This window comes from Oncorhynchus gorbuscha, linkage group LG10 (assembly GCF_021184085.1).
Source record: "Oncorhynchus gorbuscha isolate QuinsamMale2020 ecotype Even-year linkage group LG10, OgorEven_v1.0, whole genome shotgun sequence".
NCBI classification, from domain to species: Eukaryota; Metazoa; Chordata; class Actinopteri; order Salmoniformes; family Salmonidae; genus Oncorhynchus; species Oncorhynchus gorbuscha.
In genome coordinates, this window is record NC_060182.1 from 82,808,688 (window position 1) to 82,829,232 (window position 20,545).

At 42.8% G+C, this 20,545-nt stretch overlaps 1 protein-coding gene across 3 annotated transcripts; it reads right to left on the reverse strand.

Moving 5' to 3' along the window:
- Positions 1-4,389: 4,389 nt before the first annotated feature.
- On the reverse strand, positions 4,390-19,879 carry LOC124045329 (HHIP-like protein 1). Of its 3 annotated transcripts, none has more exons than XM_046364629.1 (12): positions 19,189-19,879; positions 17,467-17,699; positions 17,184-17,337; positions 16,681-16,940; positions 9,751-9,894; positions 9,395-9,541; positions 8,820-9,001; positions 7,756-7,882; positions 7,338-7,483; positions 7,023-7,104; positions 6,030-6,112; positions 4,390-5,497 (listed from the first exon to the last, which is right to left on the reverse strand). In XM_046364629.1, the coding sequence occupies exons 1-12, from the start codon at positions 19,477-19,479 to the stop codon at positions 4,869-4,871; spliced, it is 2,478 nt and encodes an 825-aa protein (XP_046220585.1). In that variant the 5' UTR covers positions 19,480-19,879; the 3' UTR covers positions 4,390-4,868. The 3 variants fall into 3 exon arrangements, with proteins under 3 accessions (XP_046220585.1, XP_046220584.1, XP_046220586.1); XM_046364628.1 differs by having other exon boundaries at positions 4,390-5,506; positions 19,189-19,877; XM_046364630.1 differs by having other exon boundaries at positions 5,354-5,531; positions 19,189-19,876.
- Between the last annotated feature and the right edge of the window lie 666 nt (positions 19,880-20,545).

Consider the following 20,545-nt stretch of genomic DNA (forward strand, 5'->3'; position numbering starts at 1 on the left):
TGCCTACCCTCACCACCTGGGGCGGCCTGTCAGGAAGTCCAGTTCCAAAGGGAGGTGTTCCGTCACAGGGTCCTTAGTGCCCTCCAAGCTCATCTCTAAGCTATGGCAGGGATCATCAACTAGATTCAATCGCGGGCCAATAAAAATAAATATCCTGACTGGATGGTCTTATGTCCAACAATGAAAATTCACCCTAAAATATATATATATTTTTTTTATTTATTCTGAAAACTACATTTCACACGCGGGCGGCCCGTTGGGGAACCCTACACTATGGTGTTGAACGCTGATCTGTAGTTAATGAAAAGCATTTTCACATAGGTGTTCCTTTTGTCCAGGTGGGAAAGGGCAGTGTGGAGTGCAATAGAGAGTGCATTATCTGTGGATCTGTTGGGGTGCTCGTCAGATGTGGCAGGGCTTGAAAACTATTACGGACTACAAAGGGAAACCCAGACGCGAGCTGCCCAGTGACACGAGCCTACCAGACGAGCTAAATGCCTTTCATGCTCACCTCAAAGCAAGCAACACTGAAGCATGCACGAAAGCACCAGCTTTTCTGGATGACTGTGTGATAACGCTCTCAGTAGCTGATGTGAACAAAACTTTTAAACACCAAGCCCATGGGCCAGATGGATTACTAGGACGTGTACTCAATGCATGTGCGGACCAACTGTCAAGCGTCTTCACTGACATTTTCAACCTCTCCCTGACTGAGTCTATAATACCTATATGTTTCAAGCAGACCACCATAGTTCCTGTGCACAAAGAAGCGAAGGTAACCTGCCTAAATGATTACCGCCCCATGGCACTCACGTCGGTAGCCATGAAGTGCTTTGAAAGGCTGGTCATGGCTCATATCAACAGCATCCTCCCAGACACCCTAGAACCACTCCAACTCGCATACCCCCCAAACAGATCCACAGATGACGCAATCTCAGCCGCACTCCACACCACCCTTTCTCACCTGGACAAAAGGAAGACCTATGTGAGAATGCTGTTCATCAACTACAGCTCAGCGTTTAACACCATAGTGCCCACGAAGCTCATCACTAAGCTAAGGACTCTGGGACTAAACACCTCCCTCTGCAACTGGATCAAAGACTTCCTGGAGGGCCTCCCCCAGGTGGTAAGAGTAGGCAACAACACGTCTGCCACGCTGATCCTCAACACTGGGGCCCCTCAGTGGTGTGTACTTAGTCCCCTCCTGTATTCCCTGTTCACCCATGACTGCGTGGCCAAACATGACTCCAACACCATCATTAAGATTGCTGACGACACAACTGATCACCGACAACGATGAGATGGCCTATAGGGAGGAAGTCAGAGAACTGGCAGTGTGGGTTTACAGGACAACAACCTCTCTCTCAATGTGAGCAAGACAAAGGACCTGATCGTGGACTACAGGAAAATGCGGCCGAACAGGCCTCCATTAACATCGACGGGGCTGTAGTGGAGCAGGTCGAGAGTTTCCAGTTCCTCAGTGTCCACATCACCAACGAGCTATCATGGTCCAAACATACCAAGACAGTCGTGAAGAGGGCACGACAAAACCTTTTCCCCCTCTGGAGACTGAAAAGATTTGGCATGGGCCCCCAGATCCTCAAAAGGTTCTACAGCTACACCATCGAGAGCATCCTGAACGTTTGCATCACCGCCTGGTATGGTAACTGCTCGGCATCTGACCATAAGGCGCTACAGAGTGCACTGCGAACGGCCCAGTACATCACTGGGGTCAAGCTTCCTGCCATCCAGGACCAATATAATAGGCGGTGTCAGAGGAAAGCCCATAAAATTGTCAGAGACTCCAGTCACCCAAGTTATAGACTGTTTATCTGCTAGCGCACGGTAATCGTTACCAGAGCGCCAAGTCTAGGACCAAAAGGCTCCTCAACAGCTTCTATCTCCAAGCCATTAGACTGTTTGTACACTGCTGCTACTCACTGTTTGTTTGTTACCTATCCAGTCACTTCACTCCCACCTACATGTACAGATTATCTCAACGAGCCTGTACCCCTGCTCACTGACTCAGTACCGGTGCCTCCTGTATATAGCCTCGTTATTCTTATTGTGTTACTTTTCATTATTACTTTTTATTTTTGCCTACTTGGTAAATATTTTTTCTTCTTGAACTGCACTGTTGGTTAAGGGCTTGTAAGTAAGCATTTCACGGTAAAGTCTACACTTTCAGCGCATGTGGCAAATAAAGTTTGATTTGATTTTGACTTGGTCAAATAGGCAAGCATTTTGTCAGTCCACACTGAATAGAGAAACAGAGCGATATTCCGTTTGGATTCCAGGCTTCGAATTGGCAGTTTTAACTTTGCCCACTCTTAATCCTCTCTTGTCACTCCACACTATTTCCTCTTCCCCTTTATCCCATCTCTCTCTCTCTCTCTCTCTCTCTCTCTCTCTCTCTCTCTCTCTCTCTCTCTCTCTCTCTCTCTCTCTCCCTCCCTCTAACTTAATTCCAAAGTCGCTTTATTGGCATGGGAAACGTGTTTACATTGCCTAAGCAAGTGAAATAACAAAAAAACAGCAACGAAAAAACCAATAAGACTTTAACACAAACTCTCTCTATATACAGTACCAGTCAAAAGTTTGGACACACCTACACATTCCAGGTTTTTCTTTACTTTTTATATTTTCTACATTGTAGAATAATAGTGAAGACATCAAAATTACGAAATAACACATATGGAATCCAGTTTTAACCATTTTTTAAAACAAATCTAAAAATATTTTATATTTGTCACGACTCCTACCGAAGGTGGCTCCCCTTCCCGTTCGGGTGGAGCTCGGCGGTCGTCGTCACCGGCCTACTAGCTGCCACTGATCTTTTCCTCCCCCTTCTTGTCTGTTTATTAGTTACACCTGTTGTTAATTAGGTTTATTAGTTGGGCTTTATTAGCCAGCCGGCCCACCTGCTGGGTGTGCGGGATTGTTTTATGTGTACTCATTGTACACGCCTGTATGTCACGGTTGTTCATGTACGTGAGTTGTTTTTGGAACTGTTTAGTTCCCCTGTGTTTTAGGGCATTTGTTTTGAGTGGCGTCTGTTTTCACCTGGTCGGTGTATAAAGAAGTAGCGTTACTCTGAATTCTCTGTCTCCTGCGTCTGACTCCTTCCTCCACTACACCCCGAGCATTACAATATTTGAGATTCTTCAAAGTAGCCACCCTTTGCCTTGTTGACCGCTTTGCACACAATTGGCATTCTCTCAACCAGATTCATGAGGTAGTCACCTGGAATTAATTTCAATTGACAAATGTGCCTTGTTAAAGTTAATTTGTGGAATTTATTTCCTTCTTAATGCGTTTGAGCCAATCAGTTGTGTTGTGACAAGGTAGGGTTGGTATACAGTTGAGAGCCCTTATTTGGTATAAGACCAAGAACATCTCAAATAAGCAAAGAGAAATGAGTCCATCATTATTTTAAGACATGAAGGTCAGTCAATCCGGAAAATGTCAAGAACTATGAAAGTTTCTTCAAGTGCAGTCGCAAAAACCATTGAGCAATATGATGAAACTGGCTCTCATGAGGACCCCCACAGGAAAAAAAGACCCAGAGTTACCTCTGCTGCAGAGGATAAGTTCATTAGAATTACCAGCCTCAGAAATCGGCAATTAACTGCACCTCAGATTGCAGCCGAAATAAATGCTTCACAGAGTTCAAGTAACTGACACATCTCAAAGCCATCTGTTCAAAGGAGACTGCGTGAATCAGGCCTTCATGGTCAAATTGCTGCAAAGAAACCCCTACTAAAGCCACCAATAAAAAGAAGAGACTTGCTTGTTGCAAGAACAAGAGCAATGGACATTAGACCGGTGGAAATCTGTCCTTTGGTCTGAAGAAAATTTTTTGGTTCCAACCGCTGTGTCTTTGTGAGACGCAGAGTAGGTGAACAGATGATCTCCGCATGTGTGGTTCCCACCTTGAAGCATGGAGGAGGTGTTATGGTGTGGGGGTGCTTTGCTGGTGACACTGTCAGTGATTTATTTAGAATTCTGCAGCAATACGCCATCCTATCTGGTTTGCGCTATCATTTGTTTTTCAACAAGACAATGACCCAACACATCTCCAGGCTGTGTAAGGGCTATTTGTCCAAGAAGGACAGTGATGGAGTGCTGCATCAGATGACCTGGCCTCCATAATCACCCAAACTCAACCCAATTGAGATGGTTTGGGATGAATTGGACCGCAGAGTGAAGGAAAGGCAGCCAAGTGCTCAGCATATGTGGGAACTCCTTCAAGACTGTTGGAAAAGCATTCCATGAAGTTGGTTGAGAGAATGCCAAGAGTGTGCAAAGCTGCAATCAAGGCAAAGGTTGGCTACTTTGAAGAAGTTTAACACTTTGTTTGGCTACTACATGATTCCATATGTGTTATTTCATAGTTTTGATGTTTTCACTGTTATTCTACTATGTAGAAAATAATAAAAATAAAGGAAAACCCTTGAATGAGTAGGTGTGTCACAACTTTTGACTGGTACTGTATATATATACTGTATGTTTTTTCCATGTCAACTGAACACATCTTGTGAGTCTGGTTGGATAATTGATTTCAGTATGTGATCATGAGTGAGTATTAAATAACCTGGTATTCCTTATACATTCATTGAAATACTGTTTAGATGAATTTGCTTTAGAGAAGACAATGTCTTACATTAGCAAAACCTTACATTCAAATAGAAACCTTTTAAGACTTTAACACAACAATTAAATCAGCATTATATTACCTTAATGAAAGAGGTAGACCTATAAGTGCCACCATTGATAACAATTAGACAAAAGTTAGACATCAATATTCCTTTGTTTTAGTTACAATCACTTAGGACACAGTCAGGAATAAATTCAATGGACTCTCATTTCTAGGCATCTACGTAGTCTGAGTTCCCACATATCACCCCCGCGTCCTCGTAATGGGCACAGTTATGCATACCTACGCCTGTGTGTTGACAGCCCAGCAGGCTCTCCTCTGTCCCTTCACACTGTACATCATCCAGAAGAATCCGGAGACTCTTCCCTTCTCCGAACTCTGAGTGCTTGGACGCCTTCAGGGCGAACCGGAACCCCAGCTGTCGACAAACCACTGCTGCGTTTTTTGTATTCCACAGGTCGTCGCACACCGTTCCCCACTCCCCGTTGGCGAAGATCTCCACCCTCCCCCGGTCATCCCGCCCCTGCTCGTCCCCCGCAAGTCTCACCACCCCATTCTGTGGCACAGCTGCTGATGCCGACCCATTCTCTAACCGATGCTTGCCCTTCTTCCTGCGATTTTTCCGTCGTGTGTTCCTGGGTGGTTTGGTTGTGGTTGTGGTTGTGGTTGTGGTTGGAGGAAGTGTGGTGGTGACAGCGGCAGCCTCTTGCTCCTTCAGAATATCCATGAGCTCCTGAAGCCAGTCCTTGTCGGACTCGCTTACTGCAGACTCAGTGGGATGGGATCTGACGGGCTCTTCTTGCGGGGAGAGATTTGGTTGCTTGGTCGGTAGTTCAACTCCTGTTAATGCTATAGAATATAAGGATGGACAAGCCTAATGTATAGTTGTGGGAGATTAGGTTTGAATTAGCATGTATGCCTATCTAACAGTGTAATAAAAGTTTAATAGCAATCTGGCATTCTCAAAGGTCTAAAAACATCTCTCAAATTACTTCATGATCTGTGAATTGACGATGAAGTGAATCATTTATTTGAAGCAGTGAGATCTAGTGTTTCACTGACATAAGTGCTTGATTGAGCAAAGGAGGCAAAATAAAACAAACAAAATAAAAGCAGACAGACAGACAGACAGACAGACAGACAGACAGACAGACAGACAGACAGACAGACAGACAGACAGACAGACAGACAGACAGACAGACAGACAGACAGACAGACAGACAGACAGACAGACAGACAGACAGACAGACAGACAGACAGACAGACAGACAGACAGACAGACAGACAGACAGACAGACAGACAGACAGACAGACAGACAGACAGACAGACAGACAGACAGACAGACAGACAGTTGACAGCCAGCATACTCACTTTCCTTTGGTTTGAATTTGATGAGCTTGCTCTTCACTCTGACAGGCAGCGGGTCATAGTGGCATTGTCTTGGCGGTGCCCGTCTAAAACAGACAAAAGACAAAAAGAAAAGTCTTCAGCAGGAAGACAACTAAATCAGAGGGTGAGTAGTCAGAGTTTGCACCAGTTTCATCAGACTCTGTTGAGACCTTGCTCTTTAGACGTATTTGATTAGGTTTCAGCTGGTCTCTTTGCCAAAATAAGGCTGAAGGCCTATTCTACTCTTCCCTTTCCAAACATTGCTGTGGTAGAGACTAATTAAAATCAGCTTCGTGAGTGAGAGAAAAACAAATAACTTGACACAATCGTATATAGTGCAGCAGCCAACAGAGAGAGAGAGAGAGAGGCAGAGAGGGGAGTGTGAGAGAGAGTTTCACACCGAACTCTGGTGAAAGGGAGGGTGAGCCAACCTCGACAGAGGGTAAGAAAACCTCAACAATCACCAAATCAGAGAAAGAATACTGTTCATCAGCAGTGTTGCTATAAGAACACAGAACACACAGAGACTGAATTGACCATAGAAATCACATTAAGAACTACAGGCACATTCTTCTGATTTAAAATAACCAGATCAGTAATCATGAATTGATGCTCAACATGTTTCACAGATTTGTTTAGTCTTTGTCTCTTTTAAAAATAGTGTCTATGACAGTGTTGCTAGGCTTCTGCCATCTTCAAGAAAAGAGCAGTTGGCCACTAAACTTATTTTTTTATTTGACCTTTATTTAACTAGGCAAGTCAGTTAAGAACAAATTCTTATTTTCAATGACAGCCTAGGAACAGTGGGTTAACTGCCTGTTCAGGGGCAGAACGACAGATTTGTACCTTGTCAGCTCAGGGGTTTGAACTTGCAACCTTCCGGTTACTAGTCCAACGCTCTAACCACTAGACTACCCTGCCGCCAGTGGCAGGGTCAGGCTGTTGAAATGGCAGATTATGCCTTTAAATCCTTACCTTGAGGGATCCACCAGTTTGTAAACCACACCGGTGGGAGATGTGGCACTGGGCACTCCAGTTGACATGAAGTACAGTTCTCCTGTTGAGACAGAAAAAATAAATGTCACCTTCAGTCATTTAAAATCTAGCTAGTTTCCTGGACTTGATTTGATTCTCTAATAAGCATGATTTTTAGTCCAGGACTAGGCTTAATCTTGGTTTGGGAAAATGGCATAATGTCTGCAGTCTAGTGATCTAATGCTTAAAAAAAACTTTTTTCCAATGCCTGTGACCAAGGGCAAACAAAAATATCTTTAATGTGACTCCTCCTACCTGCCTCGTCCTCCGCAAATGAGATGATGTACTGGTAGTAGTTGTTGATTAAGCCAGGGAAGGCACAGGTCAGACCCATGCCCATACAGATCTCATGGTAGTCCCACTGACCTGTGTTCTTATTCTCCTGGAGGGTCATCATACGCCTATAGGGAAGAGACTCTACATGTTAGAATCTATTACATTTTTCTGTTTGCTTTCCTTACAGGCTATATACGAAAACATAAAACACAACCTTCTGAATATATATATACATATATACATATATATATATATATATATATATATATATATATATATATATATATATATATATATATATATATAAAACACCTGATATACAGTATAAACATCCATAAACCCTTTTAGGATTTGGATTGAACTTAAAATGATGAACACGTACAGTAAGGATCCTTACCCACTCATAAAGTCTCCAAATATGTACATGCCGTTCAGATTGGGGTATTCACAGCCTCTGTACACATAGCCACCAGTCACAGACTTGCCCATCTTGTGAGGGTAGGCATAGATGGGGAGTACATCATCTGGAAGAGAACAGAAGTAGGAGATAAGAGATTTCGTGCAGAGCCAGTGATTTTCCAGAAATCCTGATCTGGATGATTCCCGGATTTCCTGCTTATTCCCTCCTGAGCACTTCCCTTCTAAGCACATAATGACCCTGGAGACTGGGGTTCAATCCCCACGTCACGTCCACCCTTCCCATCTCTTCCCACTCTGGTTCCATTACTGTCTAAGGATAAATAAAGAACAGTTCTAAATAAAAACAGCTGAAAGAAATCACAGAACAAAACACACCGTGACCCACCCACAGGATTCCAGCATGATGATGAGCATTGGAGTTGGCTACACAGCACAAACTCATCTTTCCTTCCAGTTCTCTGCTGCCAATGACTGGAACGAATTGCAAAAATCATTGAAGCTGGAGACTCATATCTCCCTCACTAACTTTAAGCATCAGCTTACAGATCATTGCACCTGTACATAGCCATATGTAAACAGCCCACTTAACTACCTCATCCCCATATTGTGATTTTTTTGTTGTTGCTCCTTTGCACCCCAGTATCTCTGCTTGCATATCTATCACTCCAGTGTTTAATTGCTAAATTGTAATTATTTCGCCACTATGGCCTATTTATTGCCTTACCTCGCTAATCTTAATTCATTTGCACACGCTGTATATAAACTTTTCTATTGTGTTATTGACTGTAGGTTTGTTTATTCCATGTGTAACTCTGTGTTGTTTGTGCCGCACTGCTTTGCTTTATCTTGGCCAGGTCGCAGTTGTAAATGAGAACTTGATTTGAACTTGTTCTCAACTAGCCTACCTGGTTAAATAAAGGTGAAATAATAAATAAATATTGGATTAGGCTAAACTACAGGATGCCAGCAAGAAAATTAGCATTGGAGTTGGCTATACAGCACAAACTCATCTTGGATTAGGCTGAACTACAGGATGCCCACCTAGAGAGCTGTTGGTGCACAGCTTCTTGTCATAACAGGAGAACCCCTCTTTGGCCCTCCAGCCGTAGTTCCTTCCCTTCTCTATGATGTCGATCTCCTCAAACTTGTTCTGTCCCACATCCCCGCAGAAGATGCGTCCCTTGCCCTCCTTAGTCAGGGGGTCCCCCCGGTCCACAGAACACCTCCATGGGAGAAACAAGCACAAGTCGACCAATAAAACAACTTAAGTGTGGCCTAGGTCTAGCGGTCTACCGTGTCGGCATAGGTTTGAATCTGACCTACTTCCCTTTGACACAACCTCTATCTTTCCCCACTGTCATCCTCTCTCTATGTGTTCAATAATGTCAGAAAATACCTTTAAAAAATGAAGTAATTACACAACAAAATATATGTATATATATATATATATTATATATATACTTAAATAATTACAAATAGTTTACACTTTATAACTAAGTTATTACTTATTTATTCAATGCACTAATGTAAACTCTTACCACACTTTTTTAGTTGTCAGTGTAATGTTTCATGAATGAAAGCATATTACGTTGTAAAGTTGTGGGAAAAAGGAGCACCTCCACATGTTGCGCACCCCATAAGCATAGACCTCAGGGCGCGCCCCGCGCTCATGCACGAACGGGTTGTCAGAAGGGATCCTGTACAGGGGACCTCTGTCGTTGTCATCAACATCGATCCGGAGAACTTTGCCTAACAGGGCTGACCTGCAGAAGACAGCAGAATTAATGTGGAACATAACACTCTGTCTTTCTGTAAGTATGATTACTGATTGTCTTTGTAGTTTTAATGTTTTTTTAAAATGCAACTAGAAGTAACGTATTACTAGCAACAGTGTTAATGTTAACAGCTGTAACTAATTGTTCAAGTTATATGATTCAATGCGAGTTCCACAAGTTTTCCACTCTTCTCTCACTTGTTCTGAGAGTTTCCATATTTCCCAAAGGGGTCACCAGCCATGCCCCCGTCTCCAGTGAAAATGTACAGGTAACCGTCATCAGCAAACATCACCATTCCTCCGTTGTGATTGGATGCAGGCTCGTCAACCTCCAAAATGATCCTGAGAAAGTGTTGGACAAATCAGTGTTAGAAAATCATACATTAAATGTATTGGCATAGATTTTGTTTGAGCAAAAACCTCCCATTTGTTTGAGCAGAAACCTTTGAATTTCTGTGCAATGACACAGACACTTTTGGTAACATGATACCTCGCCGGTCCATGCGTTTCTAGACTCTCAAAATAGCAACGTTCACAAGAAGGCGATAGCAGAGATTTTTCTGTTGTCTTTTATTAATTTTTTTATTTTATTTTTTATTTTTTTATTTCACCTTTATTTAACCAGGTAGGCTAGTTGAGAACAAGTTCTCATTTGCAACTGCGACCTGGCCAAGATAAAAGCATAGCAGTGTGAACAGACAACACAGAGTTACACATGGAATAAACAATTAACAAGTCAATAACACAGTAGAAAAAAAATGGGCAGTCTATATACAATGTTCAAAAGGCATGAGGAGGTAGGCGAATAATACAGTTTTGCAGATTAACACTTGAGTGATAAATGATCAGGTCATGTACAGGTAGAGATATTGGTGTGCAAAAGAGCAGAAAAATAAATAAATAAAAACAGCATTTGAGTTGGGCAAAGAAGAATCATGTAATGTTTTCAATTTGAAAGAAAACCAACTGCATATTTAAGGAATAGCTAGGCCTATGTAATGAAAGTTTAAGTTTGATTTACATGACCTTGTTTTGTGCCTCCCTGTAGGCTGTAGATATATCTGCTAGCAGCTTGCTAGCCAACTGGCTATAAACAGCAAGAAAGCTAGCCTTTTAGCTTCCCACATCTCCTCCATATGAAATAACAAGATTTATAAATAATTAGCACTGGCAAATATTCTTATTGTCTACTCGCCAGTGTAACCTACAACATTATCCCAATTTGATATGAAGTTTCAATGTATTTTCTCCCATATCAACTAAAAATAGAATGTCATCATGTCATGGCGAAATGGCACATGGCTACCAGCTGTTTTTACCATGTAGCATTAGTTATTACTTCTCAACAAATTACATTTTGGGGGGGATTCTACACTGAACAAAAATTTAAACGCAACATGTACAGTGTTGGTCCCATGTTTCAAGAGCTCAAATAAAAGATCCCAGAAATGTTCCATATGCACAAAAAGTGTATTTCTCTCAAATGTTGTGCATAAATTTGTTTACATCCCTGTTAGTGAGAACTTCTCTTTTGCCAAGATAATCAATCCACCTGACAGGTGTGCCATATCAAGAAGTTGATTAAACAGTGTGATCATTACATATGTGCACCTTGTGCTGGGGACAATAAAAGGCCATTCTGAAATGTGCAGTTTTGTCACACAACACAATGCCATAGATGTCTCAAGTTGAGAGAGCATGCAACTGGCATGCTGACTGCAGGAAAGTCCACCAGAGCTGTTGCCAGAAATGTAATTTTATTTTCTCTACCATAAGCCGCCTCCATTGTCATTTTAGAAAATCTGGCAGTATGTCCAACCGGCCTCACAACCCCAGACCACGTATAACCATGGCAGCCCAGGACCTCCACATCCGGCTTCTTCACCTGCATGATCATCTGAGACCAGCCCTCCGGACAGCTGATAAAACTGTGGGTTTGCGCAATCAAATAAAACCGTCTCAGGGAAGCTTCTCCGCGTCCTCGACCTGACTGCAGTTTGGCGTCATTACCGACTTCTGTGGATAAGTACTCACCTTCGATGTCCACTAGCATGCTGGAGAAGTGTGCTCTTCACGGATGAATCCCAGTTTCAACTTTACCGGGCAGATGGTGTCGTGTGGGAGAGCGATTTGTTGATGTCAATGTTGTGTTCAGAGTGCCCCGTGGTGGGGGTGGGGTTATGGTATTGGCAGGAATAAGCTATGGACAATGTACACAATAGCATTTTATTGATGGCAATTTGAATGCACAAGATACTGTGAAAAGATTCTGAGGCCCATTAGCTTGCCATTCATCCGTTGCCATCACCTCATGTTTCAGCATGATAATGCCTTTCGGTTACTGGCCAAACGCTCTAACCACGAGGCAAAAAGCAGCAGTAAAAAATAACAGCAGCGAGGCTACAGTATATGCAGGGGGTACTGGTATAGAGTCAATGTGACTTTAGAGTCAATGTAACTTTTTGAGGATCTGAGGACCCATGCCAAATTGTTTCAGTCTCCTGAAGGGGAATAGGCTTTGTCGTGCCCTCTTCACAATTGTCTTGGTGTGTTTGGACGATGACAGTTTGTTGGTGATGTGGACACCAAGGAACTTGAAGCTCACAACCTGCTCCACTACAGCCCCGTCGATGAGAATGGGGACGTGCTCCATCCTTCTTTTCCTGTAGTCCACAATCAGCTCCTTTGTCTTAATCACTCCCTATAGACTGTCTCATCATTGTTGGTGATCAGGCATACCACTGTTGTGTCATCAGCAAACTTAATGATGGTGTTGGAATTGTGCCATGCCATGCAGTCATGAGTGAACAGGGAGTACAGAAGCGGACTGAGCACGCACCCCTGAGGGGCCCCCGTGCTGAGGATTAGCGTGGCAGATGTGTTGTTACCTACCCTTATCACCTGGGTCCATTAGTAAGTCCAGGATCCAGTTCCCGAGGGAGGTGTTTAGTCCCAGGGTCCTTAGTTTAGTGATGAGCTTTGAGGGCACTATGGTGTTGAATGCTGAGCTGTAGTCATTGAATAGCATTCTCACCTAGGTGTTCCTTTTGTTCAGGTGGAAAAGGGCAGTGTGGAGTGCAATAGATATTGCTTCATCTGTGGATCTGTTGTGGCGGTATGCAAACTGGAGTGTGTCTAGGGTTTCTGGGATAATGGTGTTGATGTGAGCCATTGCCTTTCAAAGCAATTCATGGCAACAGCCGTGAGTGCTAAGGGTCGGTAGTCATTTAGGCAGGTTACCTTAGTGTTCTTGGGCACAGGGACTATGGTGGTCTGCTTGAAACATGTTGCTATTACAGACTCAGTCACGGACAGGTTTAAAATGTCAGTGAAGCCACTTGCCAGTTGGTCCGCGCATGCTTGGAGTACATGTCCTGGTAATCCGTCTGGCCCTGTGGCCTTGTGAATGTTGACCTGTTTAAAGGTCTTCCTCACATCAGCTATGGAGAGCATGATCACACAGTCGCCTGGAACAGCTGATGCTCTCATGCATGCTTCAGTGTTGCTTGCTTCGAAGCAAGCATAGAATTTAGCTCGTCTGGTAGGCTCATGTCACTGGGCAGCTCGCGGCTGTGCTTCCCTTTGTAGTATGTAATAGTTTGCAAGCCCTGCCACATCCGATGAGTGTCGGAGCCAGTGTAGTATGATTCCAGGCTCATAGCAAAGGGTCTGAATACTTATGTAAATAAGGTATTACCATTTTTTAGATTTAATACATTTGCTAAAAATTCTAAAAACCTGTTTTCGCTTTGCATTATGGGTATTGTGTGTAGATTGATGAGGATCATTTAAAAAAATACATTTTAGAATAAGGCCGTAATGTAACAATATGTGGAAAAAGTCAAGCGGTCTGAATACTTTCCGAATGTGTGTATATATATGTATGTGTATATATAAATATACAACAATAGACAAATATAATGCTAATATTACATCATGCTCATAAATGTAGCCCAAACATTCATTCTTTGTAACAATTAGATATTTCATGCTTTAATCTAGTAGCTTGCACATCTTGATCATGTGTTGTTCCTTCTCTCTTTCTAGAAGCAATCAGTTACAACTAAAAAAGTCAGATTGAGGCCTTCAATCAAACTGAAGACAGAGAAATATGTCAAGTCAAGGTCCAGGTCAAGGCTTCTTGCACAGATGGTTTTGAGATGTCAGTTAACAATAATTCATTTTGCAAAAATGATATGAATTGCCATGTTAGGCATAAATCCATTTGATGTGGTTTTTCTTCCACCCAAGCCTTATACACCTGAGTAAGAAGGAAGAGACAACTAGTAGACAACTGTCTCTAAAAAAGGAAGTTACAGTCTAGATTGAATATCATAATTAGTTGATTAGTTTGAATCAATTGTTTTGAGACTTGAAATATTGTGTACTGTGGTTCTCTAGGAACAGTTGGCCACACATTTAAAGGTAGATTGTGTAGGCTTAAGTCCCAGTTTATGCTAGCTACATTGTCTGTTTATATAGCATTTATGAAAGGCAGAAACATTGTTTCCTTGCTGAAAAATATATAGAATGCCAGTTTTAGTTAGAAGCATAGCAACATCAAGGCAACTTTGTAACAGCTGACCTCGTTTTTACAACGCCAAACCCCCCGCCCATTAGCTGCTGTGTCTACCTTTTAAGATGCCAAAATAGACAATGTTTTCATTATCCTAATTTAGTTTTAGTTTTGTGTTTACTGATTGTTTCAGTGCATACATTCAACAAGCTTTGGACGAAGGACTTCCACAAGGCTGCCATCTCCAAAGTTCACTCAAAAGGGCAATAGCTCTGAACTGGGTTTGATTTAGTTATTGTTGTTTTAATTATTAAAATGTTGTTTATTATCTTTTAAACTTCCATTGGTTGAAAGCTATTTCTCAGTTAACACTTGGCTCATGTCAATTCTGTAGTTGTCCCTTTAAATATCGTAAGGTCAACATTTTCACATTTCTCTCATGTAAATGTTGTAGCTACATAAAAATATTAAATCAACAATTTATTTGGGAAATATCCAGTCTTAGCTCTTTTCTTCATTAGCATGCAGACTATTTCAAGTTGTATTTGATTTATTTTTATCTGTTAAGACATTGAATACATGTTTAGTATATTTAGTACATTTCATATGTTTAGTTCTCTGTGAGAAGCAAGTTCATTTAAAGTGATATGTGATTGGTATATGTAGATACAATATTTCAATGTTGTTAACACACAGTAACCAAAAACCGGATCTAATTTGCATATTCATATTGAGTTTGCAGCAAATTTGCAGCATACAGTAGAATGTTTGCCACGAGTTTCCCAGAATTGTTTGCGAGAAGTTCTCAAGTTGACGCAAATTTGCCGCAACAGTTTACCACAATTAACAGCATGTGAAAATATGAGCTTGCTCAATGGTTTGCAGTTTGCCAGAAGCCGTTTTTTTCTGTAAGGGCTGCCTCCGTAGTGTGCAGACCCCTTTACAGAACATGGAGAAAAAGAATGATCATGATGTGTGCAAATGGGGTAATGCGCATTCAGCAGCCATTTTTGGGGGCAGTACACAAACACTGCACATACTGTGCGGCAAAAAAGCATTTAGTCAGCCACCAATTGTGCAAGTTCTCCCACTTAAAAAGATGAGAGAGGCATATATTTTCATCATAGGTCCACTTCAACTATGACAGACAAAACAAACAAAAAAAATCCAGAAAATCACATTGTAGGATTTTTTATTAATTTATTTGCAAATTCTGGTGGAAAATAAGTATTTGGTCAATAACAAAGTTTATCTCAATACTTTGTCATATACCCTTTGTTAGCAATGACAGAGGTCAAACGTTTTCTGTAAGTCTTCACAAGGTTTTCACACACTGTTGCTGGTATTTTGGCCCATTCCTCCATGCAGATCTCCTCTAGAGCAGTGATGTTTTGGGGCTGTTGCTGGGCAACACGGACTTTCAACTCCCTCCAAAGATTTTATATGGGGTTGAGATCTGGAGACTGGCTAGGCCACTCCAGGACCTTGAAATGCTTCTTACGAAACCAATCCTTCGTTGCCCAGGCGGTGTGTTCGGGATCATTGTCATGCTGAAAGACCCAGCCATGTTTCATCTTCAATGCCCTTGCTGATGGAAGGAGGTTTTCACTCAAAATCTCACGATACATGGCCCCATTCATTCTTTCTTTTACACGGATCAGTCGTCCTGGTCCCTTTGCAGAAAAACAGCCCCAAAGCATGATGTTTCCACCCCCATGCTTCACAGTAGGTATGGTGTTCTTTGGATGCAACTCAGCATTCTTTGTCCTCCAAACACGACGAGTTGAGTTTTTACCAAAAAGTTCTATTTTGGTTTCATCTGACCATATGACATTCTCCCAATCTTCTTCTGGATCATCCAAATGCTCTCTAGCAAACTTCAGACGGGCCTGGACATGTACTGGCTTAAGCTGGGGGACATGTCTGGCACTGCAGGATTTGAGTCCCTGGCGACGTAGTGTGTTACTGATGGTAGGCTTTGTTACTTTGGTCCCAGCTCTCTGCAGGTCATTCACTAGGTCCCCCCGTGTGGTTCTGGGATTTTTGCTCACCGTTCTTGTGATCATTTTGACCTCACGGGATGAGATCTTGCGTGGAGCCCCAGATCGAGGGAGATTATCAGTGGTCTTGTATGTCTTCCATTTCCTAATAATTGCTCCCACAGTGAATTTCTTCAAACCAAGCTGCTTACCTATTGCAGATTCAGTCTTCCCAGCCTGGTGCAGGTCTACAATTTTGTTTCTGGTGTCCTTTGACAGCTCTTTGGTCTTGGCCACAGTGGAGTTTGGAATGTGACTGTTTGAGGTTGTGGACAGTTGTCTTTTATACTGATAACAAGTTCAAATAGGTGCCTCTTAAAGAAGAAGTTACAGGTCTGTGAGAGCCAGAAATCTTGCTTGTTTGTAGGTGACCAAATACTTATTTTCCACCATAATTTTCCAAATAAATTCATTAAATCCTACAATGTGATTTTCTGGATTTCTTTTCTCATTTTGTCTGTCATAGTTGAAGTGTACCTATGATGACAATTACAGGCATCTCATCTTTTTAAGTGGGAGAACTTGCACAATTGGTGGCTGACTAAATACTTTTTTGCCCCACTGTAACTGTACCTCTCAGACCCGTGGTCCACCACGTTCATGTCGCTGGGAGAGACGCGGAACTCGCTGATCCTGATCCTCTCATCGAAGCCAATCTCCACAGAGTAGTATACATACAGCTTCCTGTTGTACTTGTAGTTGGGGTGAAAGGTCATGCCCAGGAAGCCCCTCTCATCCCCCTCCCAGGGCGACGTCAGAACGGCCTTGGTGATGTTCAGGAACGGCTTCTCCAGCTTGGAGCGGTCGGGTAGGTACGTCCACACCAGACCCACCTGAGATACGATAATAACTTTATTACGGATATTCATTTTTGTAAGGCCAACATATACATACAACAATTCACAAAATCAATACACTATAGGGCGGTTTCCAGGATGCAGATTCAACTTTTCTCCATTGAGCTTATTTTTGAAGGCCAGGTCAGGACAAGGTCTAATCTGTGTCTGCACGAGAAACCGCCCCTATTATACCACAATGCAATACAAAAACTGTTAAAGGAAAGTGAGCACACACACCTGCTCTGCTATAAAGAAGCGGTGTGTTCCGTCGTTGGCGTAAACCATGGCCAGGGGGTTCCGCAGGCCATTGGCTATTTCCTCCAGGCAGAGCTGCAGGCAACCCTCGGGGTCGGCCCGGACCCGGCCCAAGTTCTGTGTCAGCTGTTCGTTGCTGTGGAGGTGTGTACAAAAGTTTTTTAATTGAATCAATTAAACTGTACAGTCAATAAGAATCCCATAAAAATGTTAAACATTTGCCCTACCCCACCCCCAATTCCAAGCAAACCCTTGGAAGCCCCACCTGAGAAGGTGTGGGTAACAGTAGTCTGGGTCCTCCAGCTCTAGGTGCTGGCAGAAGCGGTCCTGGTCCGGCTCGGCTTCGGCTAGCTGCGGGTCATCGGAGAGCAAGGTGATGGTGGAACGGCATTTGAGCCAGAACTGTGAACAGTAGTCAGGGCACAGGCCAGGGAGGGTTCTGATAGGGGTGCTGGGGTCCTCAGCATCAAAGAGGTGAGCTGCATATGGAGAGCATTCCTGAAGGAGGGGGAAAAGAAAGGGAATGGGGAAGGTGGAGAAAATGGAGAAGTGAGAAGAGAGTCAGGGACCAACCAAACTCTTTCATTTGGGCAGCCCCTCTGTCATATTATACATTTTGCCTGCTTCTGTGAAGCACATACACTTTCGATTTGAGGAGATACACTTGTTATGACAACATGCATCTTAGCAGTTTATGTTTATTTCTCTCAAATTTTGTGCACAAATTTGTTTACATCCCTGTTAGTGAGCATTTCTCCTTTGCCAAGATTTTCCATCCACCTGACAGGTGTGGCATATCAAGAAGCTGATTACACAGCATTATTATTACACAGGCGCACCTTGTGCTGGGGACAATAAAAGGCCACTCTAAAATTGTCACGACTCCCACCGAGGGTGGCTCCCCTGCCTGTTCGGGCGCCGCTCGGCGGTCGTCGTCGCCTGTCTACTAGCTGCCAACGATCCATTTATCCTTTTCTGTTCGTTTGGTCTTATTGGTTGCACCTGTCGCTTATTTTGTTTATTGATCATGTCTATTTAAGCCTGTTAGGCCCGCCTATTTTTGTGCGGGATTGTTTTCTGTTAGTCAGGGTGTGCGTGTTTGTGCCCCTGTCTGTTTGTGCCCCTGTCTGTTTGTGCCCCTGTCTGTTTGTGCCCCTGTCTGTTTGTGCCCCTGTCTGTTTGTGCCCCTGTCTGTTTGTGCCCCTGTCTGTTTGTGCCCCTGTCTGTTTGTGCCCCTGTCTGTTTGTGCCCCTGTCTGTTTGTGCCCCTGTGTTGGGTCAGACTATTTTCCCATCTATCTATCGCCTATTGTTTTGGGCGTTCGTTTGGGAATCCAAATAAAGACGGTTTCCCCAGTTCCTCTGCTCTCTGCAATTGACTCTGCACTCACCACTCCAGGCGATTGTGACAAAAATGTGCCCATCAATATCCAGCAACTTTGTACAGCTATGACCCTACCTTTTTTTAAAGGTATCTGTAACCAAAAGATGCATATCTGTATTCCCAGTCATGTGAAATCCATAGATTACAGCCCAATTTATGTATTTTAATGAACTGGTTTAGTTATATGGGCTCCCGGGTAGTGCAGCGGTCTAAGGCACTGCATATCAGTGCAACAGGCGTCACTGCAGATCCTGCTGGTTCGAATCCAGGCTGCATCACATCTGGCTGCGATTGCCAGTCCCATAGGGAAGCGCACAATTGGCCCAGCGTCGTCCAGGTTTGGCTGGGTAGGCAGTCATTGTAAAAAAGAGTTCGATCCTAACTGACCTACCTAGTTAAATAAAGGTTATACACTGTAACTCAGTAAAATGTTGCAATTATATTTTTGTTCAGTGTTGCTAGATAGTGTTGCAAGGGTGACAGCACTCCAAAAAATGTACAACAAGAATATGCCTCTACAAACATCCCGGGACTTGCCAAGAACAGATGGATGATGTAATTCTGAAAACAACCGAGTAACGACCTTTACCCGCGCTTTGCTTACCTGGCAGAGAAGGTCCTGCACGTACCCAGCACAGCTGGCATATCCATAATAGTCGAAATTGTCCATGATCTTATAGAATTTAGCCATCAATTCCTTGTCCTTGGCAGAGTCGCAGCAGCCGAAGTTCCTGTACATTGCGCAGAACTGGAGATCATCTTGAGGCTTGAAGGGGGGCTTGAAATCCAAACATTGTGGGTGTAAGAACACAGGTGCTATAAAAAATGCCAACAAATATAACCGAATGATCGGTGAGTGCCAAACACGGCCGAGTAAATCACAACAATACAACATTCTGACGTTACTTCAGATCATTTAAAGTGCACCACTTGAAACTCAGAAATGTGTGCAAACCAGCAAAAAAAAAAAACGAAGCTCCCTCCGGTTCTACAGTCCCGTAGACGCCTTGTGTGTTTGAGAGAGAGCGATCGGTTCACTGCACTTTGCTCTATTTCTTTAATAATCAACTTTCGACGGAATACAGTCCATTTAATTTGTTATTCCACCGCGCAAGACATTACGTCGTCTCCGTATCTTTGTAGGCTAGTTTCGAGTTCTCGTGCTACCGGTCCCGGCCCAGTCTTAAGAAACGCAGCAGAGTATTTTGCTGTCTGCTTCCTCCGTTTTGTAAGTGTGCTTGATCGCAGACGTAACTCATCTTTGCTCCACTATTACTATTCATATCCCCTATCTGCCTTAATACCCGCATAAAACACAATACTAGGGGAGGGAGTCATGGTAACAGTCCTGTCTGAGACAGTTGTGTTTTCAAACAGGCATCAAAACATTGAGAAAAGGACTAATGCAATAAACAGAAGACAAAATCCACCGGAGTTTTTCCACTTCTGTGGATGACATCAATTGGTGTTTGTTCTTAGGGGATGCTCTTGGGAGATATGACTTCTGTGACTGTCAGTCAATTAACTCACTCTTGTATTATTCTAAAGGTACATTCACTCATTTAGATATGTTAATACAGTATTACTATAGCTAAATTAGATCATGTATTATTATGTTCCACACGAATGCAAATAATATATATTTCTAATTCCACACCAATAATTGTATTTATTTGATAGAACCATTTCGTTCTAGCGTTTATTTATATTTGGTCCGGATATGTTCTGTTTTTTTTTCTTCTAAATGATGCATCGTATGCATGAAGAGGTTTTGCAACAATGTAGCCTAGAGTGTTTCATGGTGGAATAAGAGATTTATGCAACTGCCTTGTTGCAACATCGTTGCAGTTTTTGGGTGCACTGTTGTCTTTGCCACTAGATGGCAACCGGTTCACACAATATTCTTGTGGCCCCAACCCATGGCCTCACAACTTGTTAGACTTTAGTAAACGATCAAACTT

Excerpts from the sequence above, each read along its gene's own strand:
- LOC124045329 (XM_046364628.1), bottom strand. The coding sequence starts at position 19,479 with ATGTTGTATTGTTGTGATTTACTCGGCCGTGTTTGGCACTCACCGATC. Across the intron at positions 7,883-8,819 it reads GTGCACCAACAGCTCTCTAG|ATGATGTACTCCCCATCTAT; the intron begins GTGGGCATCCTG and ends GTTCTCTTCCAG. Across the intron at positions 6,113-7,022 it reads AAACTGGTGGATCCCTCAAG|ACGGGCACCGCCAAGACAAT; the intron begins GTAAGGATTTAA and ends TGTCTGTTTTAG.